Source organism: Pocillopora damicornis, chromosome 11 (assembly GCF_964200805.1).
Source record: "Pocillopora damicornis chromosome 11, jaPocDami1.2, whole genome shotgun sequence".
In the NCBI taxonomy this organism is placed as follows: Eukaryota; Metazoa; Cnidaria; class Anthozoa; order Scleractinia; family Pocilloporidae; genus Pocillopora; species Pocillopora damicornis.
This window is the reverse complement of record NC_142680.1, coordinates 6568634-6592054: the sequence shown is the minus strand read 5'-3', so window position 1 is coordinate 6592054 and position 23421 is coordinate 6568634. Positions and strand designations below refer to the sequence as shown.

General features: G+C 36.0%; 3 protein-coding genes and 1 long non-coding RNA gene across 6 annotated transcripts; 1 reads left to right on the top strand and 3 right to left on the bottom strand.

The window, feature by feature from the left end:
• Positions 1–149: 149 nt before the first annotated feature.
• On the top strand, positions 150–11111 carry LOC113683021 (cAMP-dependent protein kinase catalytic subunit alpha). 2 transcript variants are annotated; one of them, XM_027200225.2, is made up of 12 exons: positions 150–624; positions 815–915; positions 4923–4984; positions 5292–5420; positions 5981–6079; positions 7022–7104; positions 7703–7780; positions 8275–8323; positions 8442–8537; positions 9238–9360; positions 9516–9680; positions 10207–11111. In XM_027200225.2, exons 2-12 carry the CDS (start codon positions 879–881, stop codon positions 10330–10332), a joined length of 1047 nt encoding a protein of 348 aa, XP_027056026.1. In that variant the 5' UTR covers positions 150–624; positions 815–878; the 3' UTR covers positions 10333–11111. The 2 variants fall into 2 exon arrangements, with proteins under 2 accessions (XP_027056026.1, XP_027056023.1); XM_027200222.2 differs by lacking the exons at positions 150–624; positions 815–915 and adding an exon at positions 4641–4835.
• LOC149037231 (uncharacterized) lies at positions 2511–7299 on the bottom strand. The gene is made up of 2 exons (XR_016180922.1): positions 6858–7299; positions 2511–3179 (listed from the first exon to the last, which is right to left on the bottom strand). It is a non-coding gene; the product is annotated as an uncharacterized LOC149037231 (long non-coding RNA).
• A 987-nt stretch (positions 11112–12098) lies between the features above and the next one.
• On the bottom strand, positions 12099–21092 carry LOC113683064 (protein HGV2). 2 transcript variants are annotated; one of them, XM_027200267.2, is made up of 15 exons: positions 20976–21092; positions 20772–20870; positions 20103–20183; positions 19672–19709; positions 19408–19461; positions 17965–18051; positions 16798–17243; positions 16560–16630; positions 15088–15161; positions 14851–14941; positions 13627–13861; positions 13236–13277; positions 13049–13111; positions 12509–12553; positions 12099–12336 (listed from the first exon to the last, which is right to left on the bottom strand). In XM_027200267.2, the coding sequence occupies exons 1-15, from the start codon at positions 21041–21043 to the stop codon at positions 12175–12177; spliced, it is 1656 nt and encodes a 551-aa protein (XP_027056068.2). In that variant the 5' UTR covers positions 21044–21092; the 3' UTR covers positions 12099–12174. The 2 variants fall into 2 exon arrangements, with proteins under 2 accessions (XP_027056068.2, XP_027056076.2); XM_027200275.2 differs by having other exon boundaries at positions 16560–16627.
• A 1706-nt stretch (positions 21093–22798) lies between these two features.
• On the bottom strand, positions 22799–23179 carry LOC149037230 (histone H4). Its single transcript, XM_089186482.1, has one exon. It carries the CDS (start codon positions 23116–23118, stop codon positions 22807–22809), a length of 312 nt encoding a protein of 103 aa, XP_089042608.1. The 5' UTR covers positions 23119–23179; the 3' UTR covers positions 22799–22806.
• Between the last annotated feature and the right edge of the window lie 242 nt (positions 23180–23421).

The following is a 23421-nucleotide window of genomic DNA, read 5'->3' as shown; positions in this document are numbered from 1 at the left end:
TCTTAGTGATTTGCAATTCTTTAATCAGAGAACACAAAATTTCATAGTCCGAGCTTGAAAAAAAGTCAATAGGCGTACCATGCCCAATAGCCGTGATTTTTTTTTCTGTAATTGCCATAGCGACAAAAGAGTAAACTTTTTAAACATTCGAATGTATCTAAAAATAACAGCTTGTTTTGGTTCGACCTTGATATTGTAGGATCGCAAATGAGTGTGAAATTTATTATGTCAATTTCTGTTTCGTACCGGTACTTAGGGAAAGAATTTTACACACTTGTTAAAAAATTATTTCGAAAAACGCAAGTAAATAATACATAGAAGAGTAACTAAGTGTAGCTGTGTGTAAGCTATGCAGATTTGTAAAATATAAACAGTGTGGTACATAAATTAGCGATTGTCGAAGAAAGCTCCTCCCCCAATTCTGTTTATTACAAAACGAAGTTCAAGCCTCAAGGGAGTACTCAAGCATACGACATCTCATCGGTTTGATCACTATCGTGGACGGTTCATTGAAGCCAAAAAAAAATCTTCCTCCTTCCAAAGAGCCGTGCTAATTTTGAAGACAAGAGGTACTTGAAAGGAGAGAAATATCAGGGGTAGTTCGGCTGATAACAGCGGAAACAGGTAAAAAAGAAATCAAAATCAAACGAGCGAATATTTATAAAGAGCGTGCTGTGTAGTTGACAAAACAAAAAGCCCTTAGGCTGAAAAGGCATTGAAGCAAAAGTTACGGCGAAAAAGAGCTTCGTTTGGAATGTTTCAATTCATCAACAGCCGTTTACCTGACAATTCTGTGCTCAAATTCCACCCACAGCCGGCACTGACGAAAAAAAGCTGTTCAAGATTCCTGCAGCGCTGATACCAGATTTCGGAGTACCATGCCGTTAGCAAAGAAAGCCCCCAAGAATGACGTTAGTAAGTAGAATAATTTTGTCGCATTTTTTGGTTGTTAAAATAGTTACTGTTGTCCTTGAACGATACTGAGAAGGAAATGGCTATTTGTAACTTAAGTAGACATGATGTAACGAGCGGTTGTTCGATGGAATTCGATTGAAAACCAAGCGCAGTAAACATAAATTGCATTCCAGAAGTGAACGCAAGTGCTTTTGACGTCAATTCGATCTCAAAGCAACCGCGCGTGTTGAGAATACTGATACTATTGCTCTTCTATCAAAAATTACTTCGTGCGTAACGGAGTTTCCCATTCGAGATATTTAATAAGTTTAATGCGAAAAAGATCCTCTTTCCACTTCACCTTACTGTTTCCACATTCTTTATTCACACAATAAATACTCTTAAAGTTCATTGTACTTATTTGTGAGCTATTTGCCGCCGGAATTCCTAAATGGCTTCTTCATGATCAAGGATTTTAAAGGTCATTTCGTGGTAGACAGTAACAAGTAACTTTTAAGAACCAGAAAGCGATTTTAATCGGTTTAAGAATTAAAGGTACTTGAATTGTATTTCAGAAAGTGTTAGTGGTTTTACATTGCGCGCTGTCGAGGTCTGCCTTTACTCAGGAAATATTTTAGTGTTGATTGATTGAGAGAAAATTTATGAGACGATTCTGGATAAGATTTATTACTTATCTCCAGATGATACCCTTAATAGTAATAATCTGTGACTTAAATTAAATTTTCCAAGGTAAAGCCATAAATATTTTTGTACATTTCACATTTAAGGGTTTTTTGCATAATAATTGTGACATAAATGTTTAGAGAAGTTGTTGCTTGGTTGACATTTTTATTTTGAGATGGGGAGTAGAGGGGGAGGGGTTGGTACATGAGACATGGTTCACTTCTCAGATGTGAGTGCTAATAAAATTTCCTTTTGATTTCGATTTATCATATACCAAAAGAGGATGACAGTTCAGTATCATTGACAGTGATTATAGAGATACACGTGTTCTGATTGGTCGGGATCGCATTATATCTTGCTATAATCATCTCGTGCCTGGTGATTGTGTTCAAAGCAGCTGCCTAGCATTTTGTTAGTGTTACTAAGGAAGTGACAAATGTGCTAGAGGAGAATCCAATTTAGAAGTGCACTTAAGATGCTATTATGTTTTTTGTAACACTTTCCGAAAGAAAAATATATAGTTTTTGCTGATTGAATTAAATAAACCTGTTAAATTATGGTGGAAACTGGCTGCTTATCTCAATGTTAGTTATCAAAACTTTTTTAACAGAATATTTTTAACAACACAATAAAGTTACATCAAAATTCAAAGGTACCTGAACAATCACTAAAACAATTGTTCACCTCAGGCTCCGTAAATATCATTGAATAATCCCCTTGATTTTGTCTCACAATCATTGAACACACTTTGCCTTCTGCAAATAATTTTTGATTAAGAGTAGCTAGCACAGTGTCATTGGGCCATGGATTTTGAAGACTGCTGCCAAATGAAATTAATTTTATGAGGAAGAGAGAGGAACCCTTATGGCATGCCGAACCTTTTAACTCCCAGAAGTGACTAACATGTAATTTTTCCCTATAATATCCACACATTAAGCAGCAAATATTCTTATCAGTAGAAGTCAATATCTTGATTTGTCCTTTATAACGATGCATCCATGCAAAAGCTATATAGCTTCAGTTGTGTTTCCATGTTTTTCTTTTTGTCTGGTGCAAAGTAATTAAAAAGGAAAAAGGAGTTTCAGTATTGTGTAAACACCTTGGCCATGCTTTTATCCCATATAACAAATGACTAACAGGTAACTTCTCCCAATAATATTCATACCTTATCCAGCAAACAGGTGGTGAGAATACTCAAACTTATCAGGTAGAAAATGATTTCATGATCTAAGACCAAATTCTCATAGCTAAGTTACAAAGAAATGTGTAACAGCTAGAGGTGAGAATTCATAATCAGATCTTGGGAGTCAAAGGTGTAAGGATACTTGATAGCCATGTCTCACTTTTTCTGGACATGCTTCAGAGTTACAAAATGATTTTTCTTCAAAGACATGAAATGATGACTGAGCAATATAGCTGGAAAAGAGGAGAAGTTGGGGAAATGTTGTTCCCCCTGTGTTCAATGCCAAACTGAAATATTTTTCATGGAAAACATGCTCCAAGGTGCTCATTCATGTTATCCTTGTGGCACCCTTGGTTAACCCTCAAACTGCCAGAAGTGATTGACATGTAAAATCTCCTTATGATATCTGTACATTCTCCTGCAAACAGGAAATGAGAATACTCAGACTTATCAGGTAGAAGTAGTTAACTTGACCTTACACCAAAATTGTCATAAGATATTTGCAAGGAAGGATGTAGCAGCTAGAGGAGAGAATTAACAATCAAATCTTGTGAGTTTAAAACTCTTAAGTTTTACATCAATGTTTTATTGTTATCATTGTGGTATTTCAGAATTGTTAGGAAATGTCCATGAATTAGCTTAAACTTAAAGCTCTAGCAGATAATTCCTTTGAGTACTAGTGCTTCTCATGACAAACTATATGTATATGGACTAAAATGTCTGAGTGGAATTTGGTGTTGTGACAAAAAGCCAATGCCAAGTTGCTGTTAATCATTCCAATTTTACCCTAAACGCTTGATTGGGGAAATTATTCATTTGTTACAAAAGCAATCAGAATTTCTCAAAAAATAATGCTTTGTTCCATCTAGATAACACAACTAGCCAATTAAAAAAAGTAGACTTCTGTGTCATCACTTTGGTAGCTAGTGAAAGCTTTTCTCTTGCTCCATAGAAAGTAAGACTGGAAAAGTTGAACAGTACAGTTTTTTTTACTAACATTATCATGCCAATAAGTGGTGTCATTTCCACAAGACAAGCTCTTGGGATGAAAAGATTTCCATGAACTTAAAAAAATTCAAGCAAAATGTATAGGATATGCACTTGCCTCACTACCCATCCTTAGATGTGTCATGTAATTATATGGAACAATGTGACAGGTAAAGAGAGAGTATTCCAGGTTTTCCAGATGTTGTCTTGTAAGTGCTCATGAATAATAATTTAAAAAGTGGGTACAACTCCCTTAAAAAGAACAATCTTAAACATGACTGTCATCTTATATTTTAAGTGTAATACTAAACTTATGGTGATAGTTGAAGTTCATTTTTGAATTGGAAAATATATTTTATTGGAAAATAATTTATTAGACATCTTAGCTCAAACTATGATAGCTTGTCTTATTCAGCATTCCCACTTTATTTTTTAATGATCTTTTTAAAACTATATTTGGGAAAAAAAATAATCATTTTTTGTAGCTTCATTCATATTAAAATGTGATAATATTCGTCTTAAAAATCCTTGGTTAACCCTGTTAATTTGGGTACATGGTAGATGGAAAATTCCACTGTCTTATTATTGAGTTTTTAGTCAACAAAATAGTTTTCCCCATAAATAAACCATTACCTAGACCTAATGACTCGTCAAACTGGTGAAATTAAAGAATCGATGATGCATTTTTCATCATTCGGCGTCAATCTTTGAACAAATTGAACCCAAACCTTCCTAGAATTTATGTGGCAATTCTCCTCCGCTTCTGTTTCGTTCAGCTGGATATTGCCGAAAATCTCCATATTTAGATGTTTCCGATTGTTTCGTTTACAGCCGACCAATGAAAACGCGTCGTTGTGAAAACGGAAAACGTCACTAGTAGGTCTATCTTTTCGCCAGAAGGTCGTCTGTTTCTTTGATACCAGCTAGAGCGGAAAATACTGAACAAGATCGCGAGTCATTTTAGGCAGATTTGTGTGTTGGGTATCAATATTTTTCATCGTGACGAGAGCTTTAAAGAAGCTTTCACAAGAGGTCGCCCTTTGAGAGATGGGCAACACTCCGACGAAGAGAGGAGACCCAGAAAATGGTATAATAAATTTAGCGGGGGCATCTGTTGTTATACTCAACCAAGCGAAAAAACCTTAATGTTTTGTTTTCGTTTCTTGTCCTTAAGTAAAAGCTTTCCTGACCGAGGCCAAAGAGGAGTTCAATCAAAAATGGGACCATCCCTCTCAGGTGAGCAATTTCTTCTTTATTCAGTTAATTATACAGTCACATCTTCGTTCGGTTTCAACTAAAATATATTCACCTTTTTCGTATACGCTTTTGTTGGGTGAGACTTGCAAATTATTTTAAACGGTGTTCTGTTCTTGAGAGATCGTGTTTCGAACAATTGTGCTTGATTTCTTGGCGTGCTCAAAGCAGAACAGTATTATTTTAAGTTTTTTGTATTTTGCAGACCTAAACGTGGTTTTCTCACAAGAGTATATTTTCTTTGTTGATTTTCCATGTCTTTCATGTCATTTCTGTTTGATGCATTCAGAATACGGCTAGTTTGGAGGACTTCGAGCGATTGAAGACCCTGGGTACCGGATCATTTGGTCGGGTTATGCTCGTTCAACATAAGAGCAGCAACAAATTTTATGCTATGAAAATTTTAGATAAACAGAAGGTAATTTTAGATTTATTCAGATGCATGTAAGCTTATTTTGTAAGGGAGCTGTGTGAGGATTAGTTTTCGAGAGACTGATTGACAGTGGTATATGTTTAACTTGCGCGAAAATTCAGCGTTACGAATCGTCACTTCTCATTTTGTACATTTATCATTGCCGTTGATTCTTTTAACTGGTCCCTAAATCACTCTGCTTTATCAGACAAATGCGTCTGTGATGCTCACAAATTTCAGTCCGTCATGTGAAATGTACAGTGTAAGTTGTTAATAACAAGCTGCCGTACACATTTTCAAAAGTTAATTTAACATGCGTTCGTCACGTTTTAAGACAACTTAAAAAAAACAGTTGTACTGGACCTAGGTTTTTACCAAGTATTTCTCCAGACATCGGATTACCGCATTCTCTATGCGCTGTGTTTGCAGTAGTTGATCATCTTCGGTGTGAATGATTGCATTTTGTTAGGCTTGGGGACCAATTTTTAATGTAACAGGTGTTATGATAAATTAATAATCTTGATTTGGACTACATTTAACTCTGGTGACTTGCCTCAAACTTGTAGGTGGTGAAGTTGAAGCAAGTGGAACACACTTTAAATGAAAAAAGGATTCTGCAAGCGATAACTTTTCCATTCCTGGTGAACCTGGAATGGCATTTTAAGGTTGGTTGCTTGCTTAAGTAAATTTATTTTCATGATCAATTAGCTGCAATGGAGTATACTTGTTTAATTTCATAAGACGAGTATTTATTCCATCACTAGATTAAATTTAAATCAGGTTAAGGTGCTTATTTTCAATGTTAGATATATTTGACTCAAGACAGATACATTCCTCATATATTCAACTATGTATATGTTAATACCATCATGATAAGTATGTTGGCCAGATGAAACAAAGGCTCATTGAAAATATAGGAGAATGTTGTTAATAGGACTCACTTTATGTGTGAACCTGGAAGACTTGAGTATGTCATTTGCTGTTCGAATGCACTCTTGACAATGATTATTTTTCTTAGAACTTGAAGGTTTTGTTTGTTATTCAGTACTGTATGGCATTGGCTTAATATCTTCACAGGCACTGGTTTATTTAGTTCATGAAATACTCCTGTTCTCCTTTGAGGCTTTATTGGTTGTTGTCTTAAAATTTGGTGCTTTCTTGTCATGTACAGTACTTTGTTACAGACCAGTCCTTTGTACCTTAAAACATTTTACGTAATAGAATGATGTGGGAGCATTACTTAAAAACATGATCAGTTGTAGATAAAAAGAATGTTCACTGAAGCTTACACATTCATTATAATTAAGATTGCAAACACAATAATCAGCAGAAAATGCTTTTCAACATCTACATGATCGGCCTCTTGCAAGCCCGCCTAGAAAGCAACATTTACTTATAACCTTCTCAGAAGGCAATGTGTTGGGGAAAACTTGAAAATTTTACCTGAGCAATTGTTCTTTCCAATGTGTTCATGTTCAAGGGCCAACATAACCATTCTGTATTTTGACTGTTCACGAGTAGTCTTCCATGCAACCTCTAGAGTGGCATTGAAGGCAATGGGATGAATATTCATACCCCAAGATGTCACAACTTTGTGATTGTTTCAGGATAATTCCAACTTGTACATGGTTCTGGAATTTGTTCTTGGTGGTGAGATGTTTTCTCATCTACGACGTATTGGAAGATTCAGGTAATATCCTAATATTTGTAGAATTAGTGAACTAAATCTGTAACTTCTATCCAGAATTACTTTGTCCATGCTGTTTCGAGGGTCAGAGAGTTAAAACCAGACAAATAAGGTGAAATGAGGAGCTAAATTTCAATTGGCAGCACTACTTTGGTTTAACTCACCTAGCCCTTACCACAAATATCACATCTTATCTTTACAGAAATTCTTTTTTTTTAATATCTTCAAAATAGAACCATTTCAATATGTCAAATTTGGTTTTAAAAAAATGGGTTGATTTTGAATGACCTATTCCAAAATTTTGTTTGAGAGAACTGAAAAAATTTGCATGGGACTGTTCCTTCTGGCACTTTGTATATAAAGACTGTAAAAGCAACTTTATTTTATTTTTATGCTATAAAGGGCTTCTCATGGGGTAAATATTACAGAAGTTTGGAAAACAGCAAAAAATACACATGGTTAGCTAAGGAAAGCTTTAATATCTCTAAATTTTCTAAATATCATAGAGACTCCTTAAATATTGCACAAATATCCAGGTAAGTTTGGAATGTCCGGAATGGACCATTTGTTTATTTTAGTGTCATCTTTTCTTCTGTTGCAGTGAAACACACTCAAGGTTTTATGCTTCACAAATTGTTTTGGCATTTGAGTACCTTCACTCTCTAGACCTTATATACAGGTAAAATATCAACATCTGGTCCAATATGATCCTGAATATTTTGAAGTGGCAATATTTGTTTCCTGTTATGTTCCTGCACTGAAAGTTGTTAAGACATTTTTGTGGTTTTTCCATAGCGTTTTATATTTTTTTTCTTTGCTGTGCATTTTGCATATTTGCTCTTTCATTTGATAGCTGAACACTTGTTTTTAACATGCTCTCTGTACGACTTATAATACTGTTGTTGATGACTCCCTATCCTTTCTTTGTCCGTTTAAAAAACATTTGTTTCATTTGGTTGAAACAGTTCTAAAACAACTCCCTTTTTATTTGCATTTTCTGGCATATTTGTGAGGACATCAAAAAGTATTCAATATCAAATGAGTTGCATCTTAGGATTAAGGGCTTGACTTTAAATTTTGAGATGTAGTTGTTAACCATTTAAATCATATAAGAGTTTTCAGACATTTAGGTCTGTCCTTCTGTTGTGATGTGACTTCTTTCTTCTCCCACAGGGATCTAAAACCAGAGAATCTTCTCATTGACGAGAAAGGTTACTTAAAGGTAAATTAATTAGTAGCGAAGTTAATGTAATAATCCAATATTTGTGGCATAGCTTTTTCTCTCCTCTGCAGAACTGTTCTATGGAGGTTCATGGGATAATTTACTTATCATTCTGCAGGTAACAGATTTTGGGTTTGCCAAGAGAGTCAAAGGGAGGACATGGACGCTTTGCGGCACTCCAGAATACCTAGCTCCTGAGATCATCCTCAGCAAGGTAAAGGCCTCATTACTTTCTTCAGGGTTCATTGGGATTCTGGAAAAAGTCCAGAAATTTTATTTTGGAATTTTTCAGGGCTGGAAAGTCCTGATAACAGACTATAGGTCCTGGAAAGCTCTGAAAATCTGCATAAACCAAGTGATAAAGTTTTCATAACTTACACTATAAGAAATGTAGGTTGACAGTAATGAGAACTGATTTTGAAGTCTTGGAAATGAAAGGGTTTAAGGTGGAATTTGGAGTCTTGGAAAAGTCTAAGTGCAGAAAAATCCTGGAAAATTTCTTGAAATTTGTGTCTGAAGAAGAGTACAAACTCTGTTTCTTCATTTTCATCATTGACAAAGCATGAATCTTTTCATTAGATTTTCCTTTGGTTGATCACTGTTGGAAGTCAAGAAGTCAACTCTGATGTTATAAAACTAGTGAAATTCTATTTAATGTTGGTACATGTAACCTGTTGTGATGTTAAGCATTTGACCCCAAAGAGTGACTATCTTGAATTTCTCCTTATGATATCACCCCCTAATCAAAGATGAAAGTCACAAGAATAAATGAAATGATCAACTATTATGAGAAGCTCTTGATTGTTCAGCAAATTCTCCCTCTCAGCACTTTAGGAGATGTGAAGAGAACAGTTTGGAGAATGTACATACTGATGTTTGGGTGTAAAGGGTTAACCATTTTATTTTCTCTTCAGGGTTACAACAAGGCTGTAGATTGGTGGGCATTAGGTGTCCTTATCTATGAAATGGCAGCTGGTTACCCTCCTTTCTTTGCCGACCAGCCAATTCAGATCTATGAAAAGATTGTCTCTGGCAAGGTAATTGTGATGTAATGATTGAAATCTTTGCTTAGGTTCATGTATGTGGTGTTCAAGGAAGTGTAGGGGAGACTCTGATTTTTGTTAGCTTCAGACATCATAGTACTTCTGTTAATAATACTTGCAATCTTTTGTTTAACCCCCTTTGCATCCAGGTACGTTTCCCATCTCATTTCACAGCTGATCTGAAAGACTTGCTTCGAAATTTATTGCAAGTTGACCTAACAAAAAGATACGGGAATCTAAAGAATGGCGTGGGAGACATCCGTGGCCACAAGTGGTTCAGTTCCACAGACTGGATAGCTATCTATCAAAGAAAAGTAAGGAATACTACCAATATATAAAATAAATAAATAAATTATAAAATAGCCATTTTCCAATTTTCTTGAAGGTTTGTGCAAAATTCATCAATGCCTAGGAACATTTTTTATCTAAATGGTTTCCATTCTAGCATGTGATCTGACAGAACAACAAAGCATCCACAATAACCTCACTACCTACATACTTCTTTCTAACCTTGTTTGAGGTCTGTACTGTCAGATAGGGACCAAGTTTTACTTGCAATCAGATGTATTGTAAAAAATCCAAGCCAAATAAACCAGGTTCAGTAACTTTCAGTAGGGAATGAGAAAATGAGATTAGGAATATATTTATTATATCTCTTTAATTCAAACAAACTGTTGAATTGAGTTGAATGTACTGTGAAAATACAACCTACTGGATTGACCAATCCCAGTGCATGTGCGAACTGAGAGATATAATCATAATATTTCTTATTTGCCTTTTACTTTTTAACTTGTTGGCAGCCCCATTGTGCTAAGTAATTTTCTTGATGTCATGATGCAGGTTGAAGCCCCCTTTATTCCCAAGTGCAAAGGTCCAGGAGATCCAAGCAATTTTGACGATTATGAGGAAGAACCACTGCGCATCTCTACTTCTGAGAAGTGCGCAAAAGAATTTGCAGATTTCTGAAGAGTAATCCACCAACCTAAAAAAAAACTATTATGTACCTAAGTTATCCTAAAATGTACAGAACAGTGACTTTAATATATCGAACATTCTTGAAGAGGAACAGGCAAGCCCTCGACAGACAGACAGATAGACAGACAGCATCTTGCATGTTGCCTTTTTTCTTATTGTTCCTTGTATTGTTCTAGATCTACTTCAGAAAACCCTTTTATTTATATAAAACAATTCAATTACAGTAGATTTCTGCATAAAGAGTTTTTTATAGCAGGCATGTTAAATGTTTTATTTGTAAATTGTGCAATCTTAAATTTGAAAATTCTTATTTCTTGACATGAGAGTTCTCTATATTATCCGATTGGAGTTCCATCGCTGTGTTCATGTTTTTATCTTAAAAAAAGATTTATGTGCCTGCAAAATTGTAAACATCTGCATAATTTGTTTCCTTGAACAGTTAGAAATTACCAGTAGTTTTGGATTATGCAAAGGTTCCCAATTCTAGAAAAGGATAAATTTATTTATTTGTGAGACATTCTCAGCAAAGAAATATCATTGCAATTTAGTTGTGTCTTCCAAAATGTTTTCCATCACAAAGCAACCAGTGTTCAGATTCTATGTTCGGTAGTCACTGTATGTTTTTAATGTCCCTTGGTTGTTTCTTAAAGTTTGAAAAAATATATATATTCTAGAATGTTACACATGCCTTGTATGTTTATTTATAATCTAGAATTAACCCAGGGCAATAAAATTTAAAGAATAAAATGGAATTAGATGCAGTAATCGTACTTTTTGTTTGCTTGTTTTTTATTTCGGACATTCTTGAATGAGCAATTTAGTTTTCCTTAATATTGGGCATTCTCAACTTCATGAAAGTAGCCCTGTTAGATATGGCCTTGTCTTCACGTGAGTGGTTTGAAGAAAACAAATTTGTGCAACATAACCCTTTGTATCAGGATCCCTAGTATTGACTTAACTGTTCACACTGCAAGGAGCTTGTGAGGTAGTATCTCCTGTTAATGTTATTCAAAGCTCTCAGTTTAAATTTGCCTTTGAGCAATTTGGATCTAAAAAGTGAGTGACAAGTACTGGTATTCATCAAACAAAGCTTCTTAGGTTTGGTGATCATTTCCTTTACTCTCTTGGTCTTAATGATAAAATAATGTTTGGTAACTTATATTGAACAGATATCAATATATCATTTTCAGCTGCACATCAACGATTTAGCAACGTTAGTATAAGGAGAAATTAGACACAAGTCCCTTTTTCTCTAAAAACATGCAAATAAATTTTGTCTGAGCTGAGTTTTCAGGCGACATTTACAATTTCTCTACTATGGCAGATCTGGAAAAGATTATGAATTTAAATGACCAGATGAAAACAGGAGTAGGGAAAAGAGTGTTGTAGCTGGTAGGCAAGTCAGAATTTGGAGAAATATACAGAATTTAGAGAAATACAGGTGGCCCAACCCCCCTATGAAAAGAATTTTAGGCAGTCATGGTTTGAATCTAATCGGTGAAAGGCAAACCTTAGGTTGTGTTTTCAAAATGGAAGTATTTAATCTGTTAAAACATGCAAGTTCCCACTAGTTTGTATCCTTTTCTTCTGTTTCTCTCAAAATAAGGATGGAGATCATTTGAGACTAAATGGATTCACTGTCCTTACTTTTGTAAGAGTCTTGATTACTTTGAACCAGGGGATATGCATGCTTTCATCTTTCAGTAGTGACAAACGTAGTCACATGGCTGGGTGGAGCAAAAACATCTGAAGCCAAGTCCAATTATAATTGTAAAGTTTATTAATCTTATTACAGCAAACAAACTGGTTTATTTACACAAGTATAATTACATTTCACTTTTGTTCAGAGGAAGCTGTTCCATTTCCACTAGGATCATGTCCATTTTCTGTAACTGTAGGTACAGGTTTTGGCGGCTCTTCTTCTTGCCGAGCTTTCTTCACTGGTACCTCTGTGTCCTGGGCACCAGAACTACCATTCTCTTCCTCTGGCTTCCTCTAGGAGATTCAAGCACACAAGAATGAATAGTTGAAACCAAACACTGAAATGGGGAACTTGGTTTGCACATCTTGGCCTGAATGGCACATCAGCATGGCCCACACAGGCAACCTTGTCTCTCACTTATGATATCTTAAGAGTTATGTCAATACGTAATTTTAAGGAGCTTACCTTTCTGCGAACTTGTATGAGAGTAGCAGTTTGTTTAATTGGTATCTATAGAAATTAAAACCACAATTGGAAAAGCAGTTCAGTGAGAGTAAAAAAACCCTGCTCTCTTCTAAATGATTTCTTTTTGCATGCAATCCAACTTTCTAATTTAATACACTAACGCGAGTGAAAGGAAATGACGTTTTAACAACTTATTACATTAATGTAACTCAGAAAGTAAGGTAGGTTTAGACAGAATTTGCATTCTAAATAATACCCAATCTTAAAAATTTGGTAAACAAATAGAATGAAATGCTGTTACTTGGATCCAAACCGAACAGAAAGTGTTTTATAGAGAGAGAGTGAGAGCTCTAGAGATGGATTCCACACATACTAGAAGAATCGTTGCTTGGTTTTAGCTTAGTAATGATAACTTAGTTAAATCCTGACAGAACACAAATTTTTCTCAGAAAAAGAAAATGTGAAAGTTGAAAAAAAATTCTAGGCTATAAAAGGAAAAATTTGAGATGAGCAAATCTTGTTATTCTATTTCTTCCTCACCGTGGTTGCAGGAACATCTTTTGTACCACTTGTTCCAAAGCCCTCTGTTGTCTCTGAATCAGGCTTAATTATGGACATGAAGCAAAACAAAAAAGTACATAAATGCATTAATCAATTTTGGAACAAAATTCAAAGATTTAAAAATTACAGCTTTTTTACATGGCTACAGCATAACACAATAAATTACCTCTTTTGGAGCTGAATTCATCATTTCTTGAGCATCATCCACCTTTAAAAAGACAACAGATAAATAATCACCACATTTCACTGCAAGTACATGTGGGTTATTTTAAAACCTCTAGGAGTGATACATATCTAATATCTCCCAACAGTATCACCCCATTAAGGTCATGAGAATAAGCAAAATGATCACAAACTCAAGAAACTCTTTAAATTTCTCCTTACAAATAAATATCTATACAATGCCAAGCAGACAAGTGATGAGAATAAAGAAAGTTGAGGATTCAATACCAAATTCTCCCAACTGAAATCATAAGAATAGTATGGAAGACAGTAAGGAGAATTAGTGATGAGATCATGGGAGTGAAATATTTAAACTGACCCCCTGAATGACTTACTCTTGCTTTGATCTCAGGATACAAGTTCTGTAGCTCCTCAAGCTCTTTTCTATCCACAACACAAGGATCTTTATCTGATGCCTTTCCTTTTCCTTTGCTCTTTGACTCCCACTCTGCCACACGAGCCTCTAGCTTGGATGTTTTGAGTTTTATACATTCTAACGCTTTGCTAAAGAATTCATGTGCCTTAGAGTAATTTGGTTGTAAACTGTAAGCTAGTCCCATGCTGTAAGATCTTGAGATCAGTTAAAGGAAAATATTCTTCAACAAGATTTCTCAACTATGCAAGACACAGTTATGCATCATCCTTACTTTAATCATGACAGGTAAAAGAAATTTTCAAACTGGTACAGCAATCCTTTCACATTTTTTTTTTCAAGAGCACCAAGTGATTTTAAGCAATAATAAGAGGTACTACAGGCAAAACATTTTACCTGTTGCAGCCTGAAAAGTATAATGCTGATGGAATAAACAGAAGAATTACACATACGATGATCTTTTGATTATGTTATTAATGTAGTTATTATTCCAGACGCACATCCCAGTCAGCTTAACTTTACTTTGGTGAGGAGGCAAGAGAATCATGATCATAGCTTAATCAGTGGTATAAGAAACTAAAGATGTTAACCTCTAATTTCTTCTTTACAATATCACTGCTGAATCACACACTAAGATCAAGAGAATAAAGGAAATGATCACCAGCTAAAGAAGTTCTTTATTGTTAAACAAATTCTCCCTATCAGCACCTAAGGAAATGTATAGAGAACAGTTTAGAGAATATGCATACTGGAGTTGAAAATGGCTGTCAATATAAAGGATAAGCTAACATCAGAATGTGTTTAACATTATATTATTTATTAATTTGAAATCAGATGAAGTGAAAGGGTACATGTATTAATTATTTCAATAAAAAATGTCAAAGACTCGATTCAAACGAGAAGTCCAGGCATTTGAGATTTGTATATCTTATGTGTAAATTGTAATTTGCATTGTGGGCTCCTTTTGTATTTTATATTTCAAAAAAATGCATTTTGTTTTACTCAGTACATCCCACCCATGCCCCCATTCAAACCAGTTTGAAGCTGTACTGGGCCAGCCTATATAGATATCTCTAACAAATAAATAAACATATACATCGTGTGCTCAAGTGAAAGGGCAGCAGTGGAGGGTATTGGGTATTGCACTAAAGTAAACTTCAAGGAATTCTGGGAAATCAAAGGATACGTTTCTGCAATGAGTCTGTCATCAGCTTCTAAATGTTTTGTTTGAAGATCAAGACAAGACTGGAATTCCTCTACAGCGTTAACAAATTGTTCTTGGAAAAAAAAAAGCAGAGACTTGCTTATTTAAAAAGCACTTTAACAAGACCATTTGCAAGCAAACCATCACAAGGTTTTTACAATGAAAATATTTAAGGAAATGACGACTTGTAAACCCAAGCATGACAGAAATAGCCCTTACCTTGTTCTAGTTTGATCTCACCAAGTTTAAGGTGAACTTCAGCCAAATTCAACTGAGCTTCTTTGTTTTCTTGTCTTAAAGTGAACAAGACTATAATTACTGGGAAATTAATATTTAAAAACTGTCATTAACCCTTAATCTCCCAAGATCTGATTGTTAATTCTCCCCTCTAGCTGCTACACATTTACCTGTAAATTATAGTAACAAGAATTTGGTGTTAGATAAAGATAACAACTTCTACCTGATAAGTTTGAGTATTCTCATTACCCATATGTTAGATGGTGTATGGATATATTAGGGAGAAGTTACATGTTAATCACTTCTGGGTGTTGAAGGGTTAGCAAGCTGTTCAGTAATAAATATTTTTAACAAAATGTGTTACTGATGGCTGAAATGACTTTTTTGGAGACTTTTTGTTATTGTACACAGGTTAAATACTTGAACTAGAAATAGTTTTACTTGTGTATAAATTTCTTAAACTTATTAGCAAGTATTAGTCGCACTTTTGTTGATTACCTTTGTTTGAATCATAAAAACCAGGAGAAGCTCCATATTACTGCCAGTTTACTCCTTATCAATTTTGTTTACCACTAAAACATCACAATTTTTTAGTTGCTTCCTCAATTTGAATCACACAAAAGTCAAATACAACCTGAAATCCTGTTAACCCCCAAAATTGACCTGCATCTAATATCTCCCAACAGTAATGCTGCTGAATCATTTATTAAGGTCATGCAAATATAGGAAATGATCGCAAACCTAAAAAGCTTGGATTGTTGAATGAATTCTCCTTCTTAGTACAAAAGGAAATGTGTTATGAAGAGTATGAAGAATATATATACTGATGTTAGGGTGTAAAGCTTAATCATAAAAAGTTGGTTACGTGTGGCTTCCCTTCAATTTTTAAAACATTATCCATTCAACAAACTGGTAAAATGTTAAGAACAAAAAAACTTATAGGATTACACTTGATATAACACCAAATTCTCCCAACCCAGTTTCAAGGAATTGTATGGAAAAGAGATGGGGAGAATTGCTGATTTGACATTGAATTACATACACTGCATTCTTTTTTTTAAATGCAATTTAAGAGAGTTAACAACAAAGAGCATTCGACGTTCTCTAGTTTTTTGCATATGTGCATGCGTCTGAATTCCATGTGCTCTTCATTGGAGGCATTCTTGCATGTGCTTTGAACGTGTATTTGCAGCATTGTTTGGAGTAACAGCTCATCATCCAGGCAGTTTTCCCCACCCCTTCCCTCCCTCTTTCCACTGTTTTTTCAGTGTGATGGGTGCCTTTTTCCCTTTCCTGCATGGGGGCTCATGGCTGGGTTGCCAGGATTTGCCAGCCATGGGAGACATTCTCTATCTAAGAGCTGGCTGCCAATAGTGGAAGCTCCTGGATGTCTCAGGCACCCGACCTCCACTAAGTGATGCAGTTGTTAATATAAAAAAAGTTGAGATACAAACCTCACAAAAACAATACGAGCTAATTCCAAGAACTCCCAAGCTAACTGCATAGTTGGGACATCCACTTCCTCCTTATTAAAAAAAAAAAAGCAGTTCCCTAAGTCATTTGAGCCTGTAACTCCTTGAAGTAATGAACAAGTAACTTCTCCCTTATCAGCTATCAATAAAAAACATTCCGACACCACTGTCAGGAAAATTGATATTTAAAACAACTTAAATCAAATACACCATCTCACACCTCTTGTTCCTCCCCTTCCTGATCACCATCTGCTTTTCCTTCTCCTTCAGTTCCCTCCTCCACACCTTCCATATCTTCGTCGTCATCCTCATCATCATCTTCCTCTCCCGCTTCATCATCTTCCTCAGCCTTTTTGCCTTCTTCAGTATTCTCCTCACCTTCTTCTGCTCCCTCCTTCTTCATATCTCCTTCATCCTCCTTTACTTCTTCATTCCCCTTTTTGCCTTCTTCTGCATCTTTCTTAGCTCCTTCACTCTCCTTTTCTTCTGTTGCTCCTTTTTTCTCCTCCTTCTCATCCTTGTCTGTTCCTTTATCACCATCTTTATCAGCTTCCTTCTCTTCCACTGCTTTCTCTTTAGGTTCTTCCTCTGATTTTGTTTCCTTTTCTGTTTTAGTTTCTTCTGCTGCAGTCTCATCCTGTTCATTATCTTTCTCTTTGACATCACCTAAAAATCACAGACATAAACCCTTTAACTCCTAAGATCTGATAGTAAATTCTTTCCTTTAGCTGCTACACATTCCCTTGTCAATTGGTTACAAGAATTTGGTGTTCGATCAAGATAACATTTTCTACCTGATAAGTTTGAGTATTCTCACCACCTGTTTGCTAGATAACATATGCACACTCTAGGGAGAAGTTACATGTTAATCACTTCTGGGTGTTAAATGGTTAATAAAAGTGAATATACAAATACATCATAACTTTGAATGTTAGTCTGTTCTGTAAATTTAGTGTTAGACCAAATTATTTGTCTTCTTTCTGGGTATGTGGTTTGCAAGACACACTAGAGTGTAACTAATCCTTGAGACTTGTAGGAGTTCTATTTTCACTCACTATTTTTTCAATCCCAAGGTCTCATTAGTAACTCTCCTTACTGTCTGAGATACAATTGTAATGATGTTAGTTAAGAGAATCCAGTAATGGATCAACTAATAATTCCCCTAAGTATATATTTCATTACTCTCATCACTCGTCTGCTTGAAATTGTATCGTGTTGTGGGGAGAAATTCTGTCTTGGTCACTCATGGGAGTTAAAGGGTTAAATCAAATCATTCACTTGTGGACTCTCTTCTTCTACTGCAATTAATAAAAGCTTGCCAGTCTTCTGATTAAAACAAAATCATGCTTTAAACATGTAAAACTCATGAAAAATTTCTGCCACTTGCCATCTTTTTTCTCAGCCATGGCATCTTGTACATCCTCTCGAATCTTGTCTTTAGCACTAGGACTCATTTCACTGATCTTGGGTCCAACTGAAAAGCATAAAAAAAGAGAAAAGCTGTTATAAAGCTGAAGTCTCCACTTGCGTCAAGTGGCCCATACTGCCAAAAACCACCCTGGCTTATTTTCTGTAGCATAAAGCAACTAAAAGTATTGCTAGCCCTCTTCCCCCCCCCCCCTTCCCCCTTAAAGAGATGCTTGTTCATTAAAGGTCACCTCCCTCTCACCCTCCCCCCTAGTACACATTTATACTCCTGGGTGGAGAGAGAGGCACTGTGAGGGTTAAGCATTCAGCCAAAGACCTCAACACTGTAACCTGGCCAGGTCTTGAACCCAGGCCTCTCAATGCCAGTCAAAAGTCCCAGTAAAGTAAAATAAAAATTGGACCTCTTCAAGGAAATTGAGCATTATGAGTGGAAAGATGAATTTGAACAAAACTGTTCTCCAGGGTTACAGATCTCCTAATCCAATTCTGGCTGCCCACAAAAATGTACATGTGAGTTTGCAATGCTCTTTTAAGTACTACAACCTTATTATAGTGGAATCTATATTAAGCAGTACCATATTAAGGGATCACCCTATCTCAAACAGTCAGATTTCAAAGTCCTGAAATTTTTCCTCTTTAAGAACTATAATTGTTGTCTCTATTAGCACTTTAACCCCTAAGAGTGGCTGGTATCTAATTTCTCCTAACAAAATCACCCTTGAATTACATATTTAAGTCATGAAAATAAAGGAAATGATCACCAACTAAATAAGCTCCTGATTGTTAGACAAATTCTCCTTGCTAGCACCTTAGGAAATGTATAGAGAACAGTAAAGAGAAAATTCATAATGATGATAAGGTGTAAAGGGTTAAGAGGTTGTACAGTTGTTATCAAATGATCACTTAAAGCACAACCACTCAGATGACATTCACAATAATCTCTCAGGTAAAATTTAATCCATGTTAAACTCCCAAAATCAATGTTAGTAGTATTTTAAAGCAAGTTTTTGTTCAATTATTGGTTAGTTGTGAGAAAACAATTGTTTTTTTCATCATTTTTTAGTTTTTTTTTTCATCATTTTCTAGCCTGTGGAACCTCTATTTAGCAGCCAACATGTATTAGGTGGTCACTTCAAAATTCCCCACGGGTGACCACTTAATCCTTTAACACCTGAGAGTGACCAGCATCTAATTTCTCCTTACAATATCACCCCCAAAATCACACGAAGATCACAAGAAAAAGGAAATGATCACCAGTGACAGAAGCTCTAGATTGTTAAACAAATTCTCCTTGCCAGCACCTCAGGAAATGTATAGAGAACAGTATGGAGAATATGCATAATGATGTTAGGGTGTAAATGGTTTAAATACAGTTTCAACTGTAAAAGGAAAGTTAGTTCACCTGCCCCCATCTTCTCCTCATCCTCATCACTGCTTTCTTCACTTTTTGGCTCAGCTAGAAAAAAATTTAAAGTTATCATAAAAATATGCAGGTTTCAAGTGAGATATTTTTATGGCATTTGAGTGTGGTTAGAAATATTACATTACTTTTTACATGCATAAAGTATTTTGGATTTAAAATTTCACCAAAGACTGAACTGACTCAATTGAACAAAAGTTGGATTTAAAATTTCACCAAAGACTAAACTGACTCAACTGAACATACCATCTTTAAGTGCATTTCCAAGGACACCATTTTCTGCTCTGCAAAAGTAAACCATTAAAGTTTGTGAATGCTACCGTTCTCCAAATTTATTTTCCAAAATATTGCATTAAAAGAGGGGAAGTTGTGAAAACTAACAAAATTCCTAATTTGTTTATAACATTTTCATCTGAAAAGTCTCCAACATAAAATTAGACTAACTTTTCAGAACTGCCATTCATTCTGGAATTTAAAACTGGAACACACCAAAAGTGTGCATTATATGCATTGCATTTACAGCTACACCAGAATTTCCACCACCAAAATTTCCAGAATCTTTTTTCATGAGGAAAACTTTGTAAGTGACTGTGTAGTGTGAAACTGTCCATCAGGGGGGAGAGGTCTTACTAGAGAGGAGGGAGGAGGGGGACCTCAATGATCATCATAACATTTACCTTGCCAGTTCTAATAAGGCCTTTCCAAAGAAGAGATATGCTTCACCACATTCATCAGCTCCTGTGCCATATTTTCCATCTCTATTTTAAGTAAAAGGCGGTAAAAACTGAGTAAATGAAGTAGCTTTGATAATAATGGCAAATATTTCACCTTTAGGAATCTAAATTTACCTAAAATTATTCACAAGATTGGAAGTTTTCCACAGAAGCTAAAAAAAATTGTTGTAATACTCCCACGAAAAGCTTCTCACATGTCAAGTTTAGCCACATCCGTCCATGCAATTGAAAACTCTTACTATGAGCAGGATGGAAGTTGTACAATTTTTTGTTTGTAATTGTGTAAAAGTTTAAATGTACAATGGACAACTCTGATCCACGTGCAGAATTGAAAAGTTTTTACGATTCAAGGCCTTGTTCTAAGAAAACAAGTCTAAAAGCATCCGCTAAGCAAGTGCTGATCCAGACTGATATCAAAAGATCAGAGTCTTAATTCCATCGTTTGTCGAAACCAAGTTAATATTACATTTGAAAACTGAAATTAACAGGCTTTGAAGTGTGTAGTCAATGTCATCCCAAAACCGACGGCCAACATTTAAAATAAGTTTTCACTCTTGCTTCACTTCAATTTAAGAGGACATAACAGCCTAAATACAAAAATTGAAGACATACAACTTCTGAGTTGCTTCCTCAAAGCATTTGACAGCCTGGACGACTTCGTTGCAAACAAGGTGACGGCGTCCTTTGCCCATCAACTTTGAGACTTCATCGCTGGAAAACATCATAAGAAAACCGAGATTTAGGAAAGAGTATTTACTGAAGACAAGGTTAACTATATTGGAAAGAATCACTTCGAATCCAAGTTACCACCATTACCTAAAGGAAGATTCTGAAGCAGCGCTCTCCGAGGATGTAGCCATGATTGTAACGTTTGATCTTACCATGCAGAAGATTTCGCGCTACATATTCCCGCGATGTGACGTCAGAGGCATGTGACCCACGGGGGAATCTATTTGGAACCAGTCTATGTATGTCAAATGATCTAAGATTAATTTTTTTTTATATCACCACCGATGCAGCACCACAGATATTTTATAAACTTGTCCCCTTTACTAATGTCTGTCAGTTGATTTAACGCCGAAATTTGGCTCTAGTAAGCAGCTAAAAAGCGTTTTGAGTGAAGACAGAACAGCGCCAACAGCGTGGAAGAAGAGAAAAAAACGAGTCCTGCGAAAAGTAACTATCCTCCGACCAAAACAACCCAGGCCAAACATTATCAGAGTCCGGAGGTATCCCGACTGGAAAATTTAAGAAATTTGTGAAACATTCCCTAACGCATTTTGGCCTATTTTGGACAAGTTTTTGAGGAAAAGCTTTTTAAAATTTTAAATCTATTTTTTTTCTTTGCATTTGTCCCATACAGTACAGTACGTATCATCACGCACGCCGGTGCTGCGCATTGGTCTAAAGACTACCTCCCAGCTCTTTTTACAAAATCAATACATATCAAAAAGAAAACTGATGAGACGAAAAAAAGTCATTAACAGTTTAAAGTCATTTAACAAGTTTTCAGAGCTACAATTTTAAAGACTGTATTGAAGATAGAGGAGAGAATTCGGTTTTAGTAAAAATCGCTGAGCGAGTTGGCGGCGGTGCTCCAGTGTACTTGGCTGCTGTACTCGAATATCTGAGTGCTGAGATCCTTGAGTTGGCGGGCAACGCTGCTCGTGACAACAAGAAGACAAGAATCATTCCCCGTCACCTTCAGCTTGCTGTCCGTAATGACGAGGAGTTGAACAAACTTCTTGCCGGTGTCACAATCGCACAGGGAGGTGTTCTTCCTAACATCCAAGCTGTACTTCTGCCCAAGAAGACCGAGAAGAAACCTAAGGCTTAGATCAGCTTCACCCTCTATAAAACGGCTCCTTTAGGAGCCACCACTTGATACAAAAGTCTTGACCGACGAGACAAGTCGCTGACCTATTTAAGAATTTCTAGCCGAAAACAACATCGACTAAGATATCACCTCGATACTTTTCTGTAAGAGCCCTTGAATTAGGATGAGGGAGGAATTAAGTTAATAAAGGATTCATTCAAAGGCACGCTTAAAAGATCACGGAAATTTTGCATATAAATAAACGAAAAGGAAAATCGTGGTCGGTAACTTCATTGCCTCCGATGATTTCGGCTCCCGCGCCTCAACCACTAACGGGCACAAAAATCGCGCCATTTTCAGTATTAATGAATATACAATGAAAAATTTTGGAGACCTTACAGATGGACTGATTCAATAAGATTTTCACTCTAAAGGGGGGGAAAAGAACAGCAAAACGTTTAAAAACCACCAACTCTCTTAGCGATTTTTACAAAGAACGCAATGATGGGGGGGGGGGGGGCTTGTTTGAGGGCTAATTTCTTCTTCTTGATTGCCAAATGAACTCCTACGACCCGCGAGTATTTGAAAAAATGAACGGAATTTAATGAGAATTGATCTATAGCTCCAGCTAAAGCTAGATACGCATGAAATTCTATAAGGTATTTTTTTTAAGGACAAGATTATTGAATTTTTTTTTCCAGATTCTTAATAAGCGAGATACACATGCGACCTAAACATGCATCATAAATGTAAACACGTTTATTGATCACAACTTTTTTCGTATTTGGTGGCTCCTAAAGGAGCCGTTTGTTTTGTATCAGGATGGTCTGTCTAACCGCCAAATCCGTACAGAGTGCGGCCTTGTCTCTTCAGAGCGTACACGACATCCATGGCTGTCACAGTCTTTCTCTTGGCGTGCTCCGTGTATGTCACAGCATCACGGATCACGTTCTCGAGAAAAACTTTGAGAACACCACGGGTCTCCTCGTAGATCAAGCCAGAGATTCGCTTGACACCGCCACGGCGAGCAAGACGACGGATGGCTGGCTTAGTGATACCTTGGATGTTATCACGAAGGATTTTTCGGTGACGCTTGGCGCCACCTTTTCCGAGACCTTTACCTCCTTTACCGCGACCAGACATGCTGATTATCACTCGTGTGTTTGAGTTATGGCAATTGAACGAACGTTATTAGGTTTTATACAGAAAGATAAGACCTCTCAGAAAACAGAATGGGAATAAGGGTTGCTATTGGTTGAGTCAAATATCTGAGCATAATTTTTCTGTTATATTAACATGTATTAACATGAATCACACGGTAATCCCGCACGCGTATGTTTCCGATGGAAACAACTCTCTTTCATCCACAAGTTACTAGCAACATTCGCTGAGAATTGGTTTTTCTCTTTAGTTATGTTACCTATTAAATTTAACATGAGGATTACA